Below are 14,394 nucleotides of genomic sequence, written 5' to 3'. Positions count from 1 at the left end.
GGGTGTGGAGGTGACTGCTAAGAAATCTCGAGGATCTCTTGTTTACAGACACAAAAATGGTTATGGTGATGGCTCTTATCGAGAATAACAACCCTTAATAAGGAGGTGGAGACCTCCTTATATAGGGAGCCTCATGGCCACCATCATAGTACCCTAATGGGCCTAGCCCAGTTAGGGTTACCTCCACAAAACCCCCTCAGCCCAATAATATTGTATTAATCCATATAATAAAATAAGCCAAACATAATAAATTAAGGTCGTAAGCCGGGTTTAGCACCATACCCCTACACTTACCATTGCAGAAGCTCTAATTAAAACTCTGGTAGGTTAAACTCGGTAGGAATCAGCAGAAACTCCAACCAGGTACAACCCAGGGAAAACATTCTGCAATATGAATCATACGAGGAATCAATCAGTCTAATCACTGAGAGTAATAATGTTAAGTTAAGCCGCAGACACATACATCAAGTTGTTTCTGGAGCGTTCTGTTGCGTTTCTTGGGTCTTCGAGCGGGTCTGGATCCCGTAAAGGCGTAGACATCCTCCTCGATCTCCTGCTTGGATAAGGAGATCCATAACTCCTTCTTCTTCTTCTTCATCTTCTTCTTCTTCTTCCTGTTGGCAGCGTCGTCTTTCTCTTTCTCTTTCTCATTATTATTATCCGATTTCAGACGGTTATAACCACCGTTACCGTCTTCGATCGTCAACCTCCTGGGTCTTAGATTCCACGGCTTAACGTCACCGTCAGCAGCGACATCGGTGGCTGGTTTCGTGCTAATGTTTTCCTTCTCTCCGTGGATTGTGCGGTCGGATGAGTCAGAGGAGTCGGTGGGAGGTGAGTTGCGGTGGTGGTGGTGGCGGCGGTTGGATTGGGTTCTGTGGCCCCACTTGAGGAACGGAAGTGAGAAGTTATGAAGTGGTTGATGATGATGCTTTGCCGGCATCGTCGTCATGGTGATTGTGTAATATAATATGTAATATGGTGGTTGTATTTAAAGAGAGAATAGAGATTATTTCTTAATGTTTATAAAGAAGAAAGAAGAAGCTGTTTGTTTCTTTTTGTAGTGGTAAATGAGAGCTAATTAAGGAGCCCTAAAATTGGAAGAGAGATGAGAGGGATGCAGTGAAGAGGTGGTGGTGACCGAGAGAGAGAGAGAGAGAGAGAGAGAGGTGGGTGTAGGTGTGGGTGTGGCTTATACACAAAAAGCATGACCCAGGAGTATGCATATACTGACTTATAAATATAAGACAAAATGGTAAAAGACGTTCTTTATATTTAATTTGATTTTCATTAGACAACCTTTATCGAAACTAATAGCAGAAGACATAATTTATGTATCAAATATGTTGCACGTTACGTTCTTTGTCACTAACCCCGTTAATTTTTCTCGTTAAATCTGGTCATGTGCAAAACATATAAGGGTAATTAAGTAAATTAATACATACTTAATGATTAAAATAAAAGAATAAAGGTATTTTAAAATAAAAGCATTCTCCCTCTCTCTCTTTCCACTCTCTCTATACCCATCGCACCACCACTGACGCCATCGTCTTCGCTTTCATCTCCATCTCTAATCTTCACACAACTACAATGATATTATCTCCCGTTAACACATCTCATCCATCTCTAATCATCACCGGCGTTCACCTAACTCCTCGTCGCTACATCACCTGCACCACACCACCACCGGACAACCGATTAGGGCTAATCTCTGATCGTCGGTGTATAGTTGGTGTGGTGGTGGAAGGTTGAACCTTTTAGATCTTAGATCTGCCTTACTCAAAGATGATATAAGTCGCAAACAAGGTGTATATCTAGTCAGATCTGATTATTTTTAGCCAAATCACCGGAAAATTGACTGGGGGATACGAGAACGGTGGTGGTGTCAGGGTTTTTCTGTGGTGGTCGTGGTTGAGAACCGGTGGTCTTCAAAGTGACTACAGAGATGAGAAATGAGAGAGAGGGAGTTGGTCGTTGCCCCCCCCCCCCCCCTGTGCGGCCGGATGTAAATCGATTTGGGTGGGAGTTGGTCGCCGGGAAACGGGTTTTGATGGTGATGAAGAAGATGATTATGGGGAGGGGATGGTAGAGGGGTGTGTGTGAGAGAGAGGTTGGATGGTGGCCGGAGTTGATGGTGGTCGCCAAAGTTTAGAGAGAGAGGATGGTGGTGTCCGGAGTCGGTGGTGGTCGGAGTTCATGGTTTGAATGGTGGTGATAGGTTGGATGGTGATGAAGAAGGTATATCTTTAATCTAAATACATATAAAGTCCTTAAAGGGGTAAAATGACAAAAATGCCTCATGTGCAAAGCACATGACCAAAGTTAACGGACAATTTTAACTAGGTTAGTGCTAAAGGACGTAACGTGCAACATATTTGATACATGAATTATGTCTTCTGCTATTAGTTTCGATAAAGGATGATTAATGAAAATCAGAACAAACATAAATGACGTCTTTTGCCATTTTGTCTAAATATTTATATTTTGTTTTGTTTTGGGGGGGGGGGGGGTTGGTTTAATTAATAATATAAATTCATAGGCGCATGCCTGTCACAAGGACGTAAAATATAATATACCACTATAATGTATTCCAAGACATAGAGGTGGTATAAAATAAAGTTATGTGAATGAATTACAACATATCATACTTTAATCAATTAATTTTAGTTAAGTTATGCGACCAGTTATACAAGTGTTGTGAAAATTGGACCTAGGCAGGTGAAGAGGTAGATCCCAGCAGAGCCCAGTTGGACCCGCAAGACTCACCTTGAAGAGGGACGTCTGCGCAAGGACCAACTGCTTCCGCAGGACCCACCATGCCCAGAGATGAAGACCTTACGCGCAGTACGCCAGCTGTTCCCGCAGGGAAAGCCTCCCAATGGTGAAGTACCCCGCCTGTTCCCGCAGGTGCGGATACAAGCCATCAGGGAAGGCTACCCGCACTAATAGCAATGCTACACGCACAAGGCACTAACTCGATACTTCAGTAATATCACCTGAAGGAATGAGCAATGCGGGAATACTCCCGCCCAAATGAGCCAGTCCGTATGCTTCTGGAAGATCTTTTGTACTATACCTGCCAAGGTATGGGCAAAATAGACGATCAGACCAAAACAGCCCATGAACCAATCACAGGGTGACAGCTCACCGACAACAGTACAAGGAGGAGCACCCTCTAGTACTGTTTGTCACTATTAGCCGCTGCCTACTCACCAACCCTCACTGTGGGACGTGCGTAGCCTACAGTTGGTGGAACAGTGCATAAGCCGGCAGTAAAGGAACAGTATACAGCCGGCCTTGTCACTATCAGCCGCAGCCTATCCACCAACCAGCATGGCTTGTGCGTAGCCCACTGTTGGTAGAACAGGAATACTATTCAGCCGGCTGTACCTTCTTGGAAACCTACCTTCGGCTATAAATACTCCAACACCTTGGAATGGTAAGGACATTATCGGATATCTCATTATCTTATCTTCTCTAGCAATCTCTTAATATACACTTATATTCAGAGCAATCTAGTCTGATTCTCACACCGGAGGGTGGTCACAAGGAGGAACCCCCCCTTCTCAGTGACGAGCTTACGGTGTCTGTTTTGCAGGTCACCTGAAGAACAACTTTCTTTGCTGGACATCCTCGTGGGAAACATCTATTTAACCCCCAGATTATCCGTAATCTGCCCGGGGTCGATTAGTGTTTCTTCAGCAGGGATTAAATGTTAGACGCCCCTATGTCAATGAATTTTTAACTACTTGGTCTCGTTAATCAGTAGCCGGACTTGGTCGATACAAATCGTACTTTCTTTTTTTTTTTAAATTTTAAAAATAAATTATTATTTTTTTATTTTTTTTCAAAGACAATTAAACCTTGGAATTAACCCGTTATTGGTTTTTCTCATTAATTTGTTTTTTTCCGTTTATTTGTTTGTGTTTGAAGTTAGACTGTAAACTTTTGAGCATTTATATGAACTTTTATATGTACCCTAAAAATTCCAATCAAGTCATTGAAGTGTAGATTCTGAAGGTTCTAATCTTCCTCCAAGCTTTCTTCATGTGTTCATCAATTCCACCCACCTTTGAAGATTCCACGATAATCACAAGCGGCTTTCCAGGTGTAGGAGTTTAAGAACTAGATTGTGTTTCAGTATTTTGACTTGATTTGATTATCCATTGATTGAAGTTGTATGTTTACAATTGTTAATGTTGTTTGGAACTCACAACTGTTGAGATTTTCTTGCATCATTGACATTGTGAGATCTTACTGCTATTAGAATTGATGTGTACTAGGTTTTGTTAATTGTTTCTAGTTAATAAAACATATGTTGGTCCTTGATTTGTGTCGTGACGGTTACATTGCACCATTTAAATATAATAGATGATGTTGATGTATACGATTAGGAATTCTTGTTAGCAATCCTGGACTTTCAATTGTGCTTTATTAAAATCAAGTTATGTGGAGCTTAAATCTATGTTCTTATATATCTGAACCCAAGGGTGATTCTCTTTTATTAATTGTTAAAGACATTTGTATGTTCGTTTATTTCCACTTAAACTTTGCTAGTGTATTCAACATCCAAATCTACGTATTTCATAATTTAATAATACACTTCATGATACATAAAATCTATTACTTGAAACACCTATCACTTACCTTTTATGGTTCGAAAGTCTATTTAACATACCAGTTAAGGTGAATAGGAAACGAATTTTAATATTATTTTTGATCGGCCATTCAACAACGACCAATGAGTGTTGGAAACGCTAGACTGTTAGTCCTATTCTCAATCTTATACCCATCATGTAATGCACGCATATGTTAATCTACAACAAAATTACTCGTTATGAATCCAAAATACATATTCTCACTATTATAACTTTTTACGTTTTTATTTCCAAATAAATTAATATATATATTAAAAAGGGGATTGTATCCTACTCACAAAGTCACTATTCATTTTACTATTTATTTTTAATATTTTATTAATTATTATAACCATTAATTTACTAATCATAATTTCATAAATAAAATAATAGTTTTTACTTCCTTTATAATAATTTTTTATCAACTAATTAAAATATTTAACTAACTATATTTTTAAACACTAAAGTTGGACAAGTGTCGGTTTTACATATCTTATTTTTGGTTAAACGATTTTCTTAAACTTTGTTTACATATTTTTTATAGTTCATCTTTACAATGACTGAAACTTTTTTCGTGATATAAAAATATCTCATCGTCGCATGGTTTATATCCACGTTTCAACGTTTGATACCTAGCTCGCCTTTAAAATATTATTTTGGATTACTAATTTATGTTTACGAATTTGTGTTGGTATCGCTGACACGAACCGGATTTGTGTTGGTACCGCTGATACGAACCGAATTTGTGTTGGTTCGCAACTGTAACATGCCGGTCTTTTTAGTTCCACATATAAAAATTTGTTGTATTTTGGCATTTACAGGTTCATTTATTTTGTTTAGTTTCGATGTCGTAACTTGATACATACTGACTTCGCATCGACTTGCAACGAGTTTATGGCTTAACATTTTTACTTATGTTTTTTTGTTAGATTTAATGGTCCCGTCGTGAAGCGCGGGTCCTAAATTCTAGTTAAAATATAAAATGTAAAAAGTCAATGGATGAATATCAAATATTTTATAAGCATGTGCGTTTTGGCTTACCATACCCATCCTATACCTGTGAAAGTATTTAAAAATAATCTTATTTATAATGAATGTTTTGTATTTGCTTGTTGCTCGTGTATATGTCTTTAGTATGTAATTGTCTATGTAAGTTACCATTAAAATAATAATATTACAGGTTATTCTTGTTTGTTTGTTAGGTTCATATGCGTTTGCGTCCTAATATCAACCCACATACTAACTCTGACATAAGGTTAAATGAAACGTGATTAACTAAATCACACATGAAGTCAGGTTTGAGGTTCACTAAACTAAGGTTAAGGTTGAGTCTACAAGTGTGTAACACAAACTCTCATTTTTTAAAATTGAAATAATAGTTACTTACCATTTTGACAATTCTCCTCTTACAAGTGGATTTGAATGATGGTATTCATGAAATTAATACTAGCGTGTCCTTTTTATGTGTAGTGGGAACGGTTTTAAGTAATGAGACAGTTTTTGCAAGGTCGGTCCTAGGTCCTTAGGACGTCGTTTATAGAAACAGGGTTGAAGGGGTGGGATGAGACAAGAAACTTATTTACTATTTTCTTTTGTTGTTTGTTTCGTTTTCTTTTCGAGGCAGATCAACTACATACAAAGATTTAATGTGGGCTAGCCAACCAATTTGATAGAGGCACATACCTGTTAAATGAGAAGTCTTACATTCAAACTTGGACAACGAGAGTAGTTTATAATTATTGGTGTAAAACGACAATAGTAAATTTGTGATTAACAAGGAAAGAACTACATACTAGACATGCACAAATCGGGTATTTTGAAAACCCAGAACCGAGTAGGAATCGAGTATTTTTAAACCGGGTACAAACTGGACCTAGTTTTGTCAAGAACCGGGTATGAATCGGACCTGACCCGGTAGGATAATATGAGAATTTAGTGGAAGCGGGTAGGGTAGGAACCGAGTACGGGTTATACCCGAAAACCGGGTACACTGGGTTTTCCATTTTCAAATTAAATGTGACCGTTATGAACCAGTTCCAACGGCTATATTGCCGTTTTTGGACCGTTGGAACCGGTTTTTAACCATATAACACAAATACACATACTATAAATAGCTATGTTAAGTTTAGAACTTGAATAACCACTTGTATAACTCTAAAACACACTTTAAATCTCAATTTCGAATAAACCGGCAAACAATGGCAACAAACGATGATGTTGTTATGGTCATCGACACACCAAGATGCCCCGAGGTTTGGGTTCATTATGATTTGTGCATTATGACCGACTCACGGGAGATGGCGCGGTGCAAGTATTGAGTCAAGTTTCTGAACGCGGGGGTCGAACTCCACTCTCCGAAAGCATACCAATAAGTATTGTCGTGAAAAAAAAAATGGACGCCAAGAAAGCCAGAGCGGGAGAGTCGCCCGGCTCTGCAACTCAAGCACATGTCACCGGTAACAGAGCTTAATGGGCGTAGAGAACGGGATGAACACGACGAACCGTGTTTGCTATTTAAGTTTTTATGTTTAATAATGTTTGTACTATGTCGTTTTTTATAATAAACATTCGTCGTTAATGTAATGAAGTGGTTTTTTTTGTTAGTTTAAGACTTAGTTTAAAAGAAACCGATAACACTTTGAAAAGTTTAATAAAAATCGGTTACATAAAACCCGGTAATAAAAAAATGACTAATAATATTAAAAAACGGTTACACTACACTATTAAACTATTAAACATGATTAATAATAAATAAAGCAAGACTAATAAAACAAATAGAAATTACATGAAAGTCGATCGATTGGTTCGTGTTACATATTACATGATTAAAACTAGGGGTGGCAAATGTGACCCTTAGGTTGAATGTGTTGTATTATAATGTATAGAATGAGTCAATCTATAAAAAGAAAATGACTGAAACGAGTCAAAAAAGGGTTGACATTTTTCAAGGTTTTTTTTATGGAACGAGAAAAACGAAGAAAACTTTTTAGTATTTTTATTTTTTTAGTTTTTGATTTATATTTCATGCTATATTTTTTTAATTATTTGCTTTGAATTTTTTAATGAGAGGGTTTTGAAATCTCAACCTATTTTGACCCATTTCAAAAACTCCTCATTAAAAAATTCAAAAAATTAATTAAAACATAATGACTCGAAATATAAACCAAAAACTAAAAAGTAAAAGTGCTAAAAAGTTTCCTCCAGTTTCTTGTTCCATAAAAAAAAAGAACAAAAAACTTCAAGAAATGTCAACTCGTTTTGACGCGTTTCAGTCATTTTCTTTTTTTTAGTTTGACCAGTTCTAATGGTATTTCATCTTCAAAGTCTGTCTTGTGTTGTATACGATCCACAACGTCTAAATGATCATGTAGGCAAATGCACATCTCTGACGACTCCGGAGTAAGTTTTGTTCTTTGCATCGATAGTTTCCTTCCACTAAGAGAAAAAATCGATTCCAAAGCTACTGTTGAAGCTTGGATGCTAAGCAAGTCACGAGCCATGACGGAAAGAGTACGGAATTCGTTTTGCTTTCCTTTCCACCAAGCCAAAATATCAAGGTTGCGAACTTCATCGGCCGATGCACCTTCAACATAGTCTGCTCCACTATATCGACCATGTTCACTTGTTGGTGTGTTTCCCCATTGCAACTTAGCCACCGACTCGCGAACAACATTCATCATATTTATAATTTTGTAATTACATTACCTACTTGTTGTTTACCTCACAAAAGTCGACTTTGAGCTTGAACCATAAAGTAGGAAATAATGATCGTTCTTCAAAGGATTTGCTGAAAACATTTATTGGCTTCCGTCGACATCATCGGGTCGATCTCATGCATACCCATGTTGTCAAATATTTTCTCGATCAATGCCTCAACCCCGACAACATTCAAATAAGGGTTTAAAATGGCGGCACAAATAAAAATCGGTGGTATGTTTTCATAATATTTTTGGAACTAATCCTTTATTGGTTTAACAATCTTATTGAAAGATCATTCTTGTCTTCAAACTCTTTAAAATTCAAGGATATGTTGTATAATTCTTGCAATACCCAACAACTAGTAGGATAATAAACCATCGATAAGTTAGTTGTTGCGATTTTGAAAACATCAAGCTACTCCAAGAAAAGACGACATTTACCCAAGCACCGTCGGGAAACATACCGGCTTCGCACCGATCAACAAGAGTTTTATGAAAACTTTGTAATGTTTCTTGTTGGGCAAAAGCACACGAGTGCATATGACAATTTGACCTCCAACAGGTTGGAACGTCCCAATTCGGCCCCAAATATTTCTTTCAACCGATTTGCAATAGTTTTTTTTATTCAAGATGTCTTCTTTTCCTACTTTTGAAAACATCTTGTAACATATATCTAAAGCATCTCAAACAGGCTTCCATGTTTCACCGGCGAGACCTTTTTGAACAACCAAATTGATAATACGTGCAACATATTGAGCATGAAAAAAATTCTCGTAACAAGGTGGTGTATATTTTATGATAAAATTTTCAACCGCATTTGTATTGTTTGTTGCGTTATCAAACGACATAAAAATAATTTTTTCCTCAAGCTAAATGTCGTTATTACCTCATCTACAATTTCAAACAATTTTTCGATGATACGTGGATACGAAAAGTTTTCAAACACGATGGCGTGTTTCATCATTTGCCAAGAAACCGGATCGACCTAATGAGCGATGACACAAAGGTAGGATTCCGGTAATCCATGTGGTGCCGAGCAAACATCACTAGTTAAATTCACCCGTTTGTAAAGTTTGAAAAAACTCAGTTAAATACCCGGTGGAACCGGTTATTCCGGATACGAACCGGAACTGGGTTGGAACCGGAACCATGTATGAACCAATTTTTGAGATAAATGGGAGACCCGGGTAGGGTTTCCGGGTATGAAAATACCCAAACCGGGTATTGGGTCCACCCGGTATGAACTGAAACAGGTTACGGGTCGGTTCCACCAGGTTAGGTCGGGAACCAGTTCTTTTGTGCACCCATGCTACATACCAAGAACATTGGTGTGGCATGTGGGAAGACTTAGGGTGTTTGGGATTCCTTATTTTTACCTCCTTATAACTTATTAAGTTTTGTAAGTTAAAAGGGTGTTTAGGTAATGTGACTTTTTTAGCTTTTTTAAAAAGGAAAAATAAATGAATTTTTGATAAGTTAGGAGGAAGTAACTTATCAAAACAACTTAGATAAATTAAAAGGAGGTGTTAATAAGGAATTCCAAACATGTTCTTAAGCTATTTTTTTAGTTTTCACTTTTGTTTCTTTTTAGTTTATTTATATTTATAAAGTATTATTTTTTATAAGGTTATAACTTTTTAATTTTTTCTTTAGTGTGTGTGACTTGTTTGAGTTGCATAGATACTCGACACTATCTAGAGAAAAAGGCTTCATGCAACGTTTGATTTGATGTGGAATTTATGGAAGAATCAGAATGCACTCGCTCATAATAGAAAATCGGTCAATTACAAAGCTTAATCGAATGTAAAGCTCTAGGAGTCATTGGATAAAATATAGATATAAGAGGAGTGGAGTGTCATGGAAGGAGTGGTGTACGCTCTGAATGTAAAAGGCATTTTTTGATGTTTTAATTTATTTTGGGTGGTGTGGCATGAACCGATTATGCTTATGCTTTGTATGTAGGGATGAGCCTTTTGTCCCAAATACCCGTACTTGTACTCGTACCGTACACGTACATGTACCCTTACCCGTACCGATTTAGTCTATTCGGTACGGGTATTGGTACTCATTTTTGTTGAATTTTGCTACAGGTACAATCGGGTACAAGTATGGGTACGGTACGGGTACATTTGGTATTTTGTACATGTTTAGATTATGTAAGGGTTTAATTGAGATTCTTCATATTTAATATATAAAATAAATTCTCCAATCATGTTATTATTGAACAACTACCAAATGTTTCTTTAAAATTAAATAATATAACATCCAAGACATGAACCAACAAATAAATCAGTTAAAGTCGGCGACCGAGTTAGGGTTCTTCAATACCATCTTATCATTAAATTGATGGCCAATTTGGTACCTATACTAATTTGGTACCCGTCATGTACATGTGCAAGTACCGATGTCCGGACTAATTCAGGTTGTTTGTTACTTGTACCGGTACCGGTTTCAAGATCGTCGAAAGTTTGGAAATAAAAAAGCAAAGTGGTACAAAAACAGGTATTGTACCAAAATACCCGTACTCGTACCATACCGAAAAATTTGGTACGAGTATTGGTATGTGTTTTTATTGATTTTTGGTACGAGTACAAACGGGTACAAGTACGGGTATGGATACGGGTACTGTCCCACGCTCATCCCTATTTGTATGTGTCACTTGTATTTGATGTTACAACGTCTTGTTAGATTCAAGTGTATGACTCATTTGAGTTATTCCCCATCACTTGTTATATCTGCGTCATTTCATCCATCATTTAACCTCATATTTCAACCTATGTTATAATTCATTCTCCATCACTAGATTATTTAATATTTAACAATATAAATAATTGAAAAAGAAAAAGAAAAACAAAAAAGAAATGATTGGTTCTCTCTCCAAATGAGCTGCACGAGCATGGTCAATAATATCATTTCAGTAGTGAAATGATATGAGAGGGGGTGTTGTTCAAATGGTCTCACGTTAGCTTTTCATTCATCATTCAACATCGTCCTTCAATATGTAAGATCATTTTGTAAGAATAAATATATTTTATATATTTATTTATATGGCCATCATTATCATTTATATAATAATAGATCAAAATAATTAATTATACCTTATATATATTAGCTTGGAAATTGTTGATGGGCCATATTACTCTTAATAGCTAATAAAGGGTTTCCCATTGGGTGTATATATAGAGAGAATAAATTAACATCATAACATAATCTCACACACATAAGTAAATCATGTGTCTCCTCTCTCTTCTAAAACCAGGTTCCTCTCAAGAACCCTAACCATCCTTAACTATACATCCTAAAGGGGAACTCGATCAAGATGACAAGCATGTCGACTAGATGATACCCTGTTGCGGTTACTACTCTTCATGCTGTAACAGGTTCATAGGTTTAATATTTATCATGTTTTATATTACTTACATGAAGAACTGATCAACATGTGCTATCAGAGCGATGTTGATTAATCAGTTCTTCATGTTTTCTGTGAATCTGGAATTGAATCAGAAGACGTGGACTTAAACTTGATAAACCCTAATTTTTTAGGTTTCTTATTTTTTCATGTTCTATTACGAAAACAATACATGAAACTGTTTAAAATCACTAAAATTCATATTTAGTAAACTCTAATATTTTCGAAATTTGTTAATTTCATGTTTAAAGATTTCGATTCCAAGTTTTTTTATGTTTAATTGCTAAAATTTTCGATGATGTTCTTCGTGTTCATCATTATTATCGAAAATTATACATATGTTGGTTCAAAATCAAGATTAAAATTTGTTAATGATTATTTAGGGAAATATTTTTTTCAAATCTTGAATAACTTAGAAGTTTTAATATTTTCTTAAAAGATTTGAATCACCTTAAAATAGGAAACAAATATAATTGTTAATTATTAAAAAGATTTGAACCAAATCTTATCATTATTAATTTAGTTAATAAAGATCATGGGTTAAGGGCTTAAACCAGTTTACGGGTTCACGGGCTATTTAAATATCATGTATTATGGGCTTAAAATAGCTTATGTGTTCTAAGAGTTTATGAGTTTCTAAAATGGTTTGGGGTCATAACCCATAAACCCGAAAACACACTAATACCGGAATCAACATTTTCCATAAAAATCCATAAAATCATGTAAACACCCAAATACTGAAAAACCCACTAAAAGCCGGAAACTGACAATTCTCGGGAACCCAAAATTTTCGAGAACTAATTCCGCAAAATAAGATCCTACCGGAAACTTAAAAATCCTTACTCTAAACATTTTCCGTTATTAACTAATTAAATGTTTTGTAAACCTTAAATATTATAAAATTATACATAACATAAAGGCTTAACTTGAATGAAGTTTTGATGTAGCACTTCTGCCCAAAGGTGATGAGTTACATTTACCCTATCATTCAAGTATAACTAAAAAGCTTTTGTTAGTTTTGCCTAACATGATACAAATGTCTCACTTCTGCCCAAAGGTGATTTGTTACATTTTTATTTAGCAAAACTAGCCCGTGCATAATTAAAATAATTGTCTCACTTCTGCCCAAATGTGATGTGTTACAATTGTTTTGCACATATACTTAAATAAATTTTAATTCTGCCCAAAGGTGATTTATTTTTTGTTTAAGTAGAACTATTCATTATAGTCTATTAGTTTGATGTTAATAATAGACATATCACATCTTCAATAAAATATAATGATCCTCACATTAATGATCCTTCATTAAGCTAATGATCATAAATTTAATATGTATTATATAATATCCCATAACATTACTCGCCATAATTTTCTTCTATAAATAACTATCTCATCTAAATCATCCACTCTAATATTAAAACATAATATAAGTTTTACATCATAAAGAGTTACAATAATATTTAGCTCTTCTCAGTTTTAGTTATCCCTTAAGACATGATATGACTATCCTACTGCTCTTTATAATAACAATCATTTCATTGAAAACTGGAGCATAACAAATAGAATGAGTCAATCAAAATGTCTCTTACGATAATGATAATTAAGAACTTATATAAATAAATGCTATCACTAGAGTTATTCTAGATTTAGTTTTTCCTAAGACTAATCAAATTAACTCCTAAGATTCATGCACTCCTTAAAAGTTCTAACTATAAGGTTAAATGACGTTACTGAATACATCATAATGTACAATACCATGACTCATAAAGTTAAGGGCCCACACATGAAAATAAATACACTTTTCTAATGCATTACATACTAAAAGTTTTTATTATTACAATTTGTTGCCTTAAGTATCAACTATAACACTCATAAGTACAAAAGGAAAACGAGTATGTTGATTAGCAACACATGTAAAAGAAAAGTATATGGCAGTGGAACATAAGATGTTATTCAACTCACCACCATTAAAACCTTAAAGAGGATAATTTTAAGATTCATAGACAAAATACAAGTATTACTTTCAGCTTTAAGTTCTCTAAGGAGAAGTCTCGTTGTAAAAATATGTCATTATATTAGGCATAAATAACAAGGCTATCCATAATTCAAAAGAACATCAGGCTAAAACAATAGTCGTGTATTAATGATATTTAAGTATGCTAATCCTAATATTCCCATTAACACATGATTTGTTGAGTCTAGTTCTATATGTTTACCCGAAATCAACAAATAACTAACATGAGTGTTAGTAACAAATTTAAATGTTAAGGTTATTAGAACCATGATAAACTGTCTTTTAATTACACTTTATGATACCTTAAATATTCTGAAGATTAATCAGAATTTAGTATCAATACTTAAGTTACATTATGACAGTTATAAGGTTTGCATAGCCAACATAAAGTCACTCTTACCTTAAACTCTTATATTATTTGTTATCAATATCTGGATCGAAACATTTATAAAATAGAACTAGATGATAATTTATACTTTCACAACTTTTGTTATAATGCAAATAAAAATTTAACGAAAGACAAATGAGACCTATAATATTCATCTATTAAAACCAAATTTCATGAGAAGTCATGACATGGTTGATGAGGGTGATTTTTCATATAATCTCATTCTTAGTGATTTTAAATCATGTGTT

At 35.1% G+C, this 14,394-nt stretch overlaps 2 protein-coding genes across 2 annotated transcripts; both read right to left on the bottom strand.

Annotated features, from left to right (window-relative positions):
• Positions 1-327: 327 nt before the first annotated feature.
• Positions 328-952, bottom strand: LOC143637712 (uncharacterized). Its single transcript, XM_077105038.1, has 2 exons — positions 464-952; positions 328-384 (listed from the first exon to the last, which is right to left on the bottom strand). The coding sequence occupies exons 1-2, from the start codon at positions 950-952 to the stop codon at positions 328-330; spliced, it is 546 nt and encodes a 181-aa protein (XP_076961153.1).
• A 6,957-nt stretch (positions 953-7,909) lies between these two features.
• On the bottom strand, positions 7,910-8,317 carry LOC143637702 (zinc finger BED domain-containing protein DAYSLEEPER-like). The gene has a single exon (XM_077105032.1). The coding sequence runs from the start codon at positions 8,315-8,317 to the stop codon at positions 7,910-7,912; it is 408 nt and encodes a 135-aa protein (XP_076961147.1).
• Between the last annotated feature and the right edge of the window lie 6,077 nt (positions 8,318-14,394).

Source organism: Bidens hawaiensis, unplaced genomic scaffold, assembly GCF_021521415.1.
Source record: "Bidens hawaiensis isolate Kalapana, Puna unplaced genomic scaffold, B.hawaiensis_p1.1 tig00000636_1, whole genome shotgun sequence".
NCBI lineage: Eukaryota > Viridiplantae > Streptophyta > Magnoliopsida > Asterales > Asteraceae > Bidens > Bidens hawaiensis.
This window is presented reverse-complemented; position numbering and strand designations above follow the sequence as displayed.

Excerpts from the sequence above, each read along its gene's own strand:
- LOC143637712 (XM_077105038.1), bottom strand. The coding sequence starts at position 952 with ATGACGACGATGCCGGCAAAGCATCATCATCAACCACTTCATAACTTC. Across the intron at positions 385-463 it reads CGCTCCAGAAACAACTTGAT|AATGTTTTCCCTGGGTTGTA; the intron begins GTATGTGTCTGC and ends TTCATATTGCAG.
- LOC143637702 (XM_077105032.1), bottom strand. The coding sequence starts at position 8,317 with ATGATGAATGTTGTTCGCGAGTCGGTGGCTAAGTTGCAATGGGGAAAC.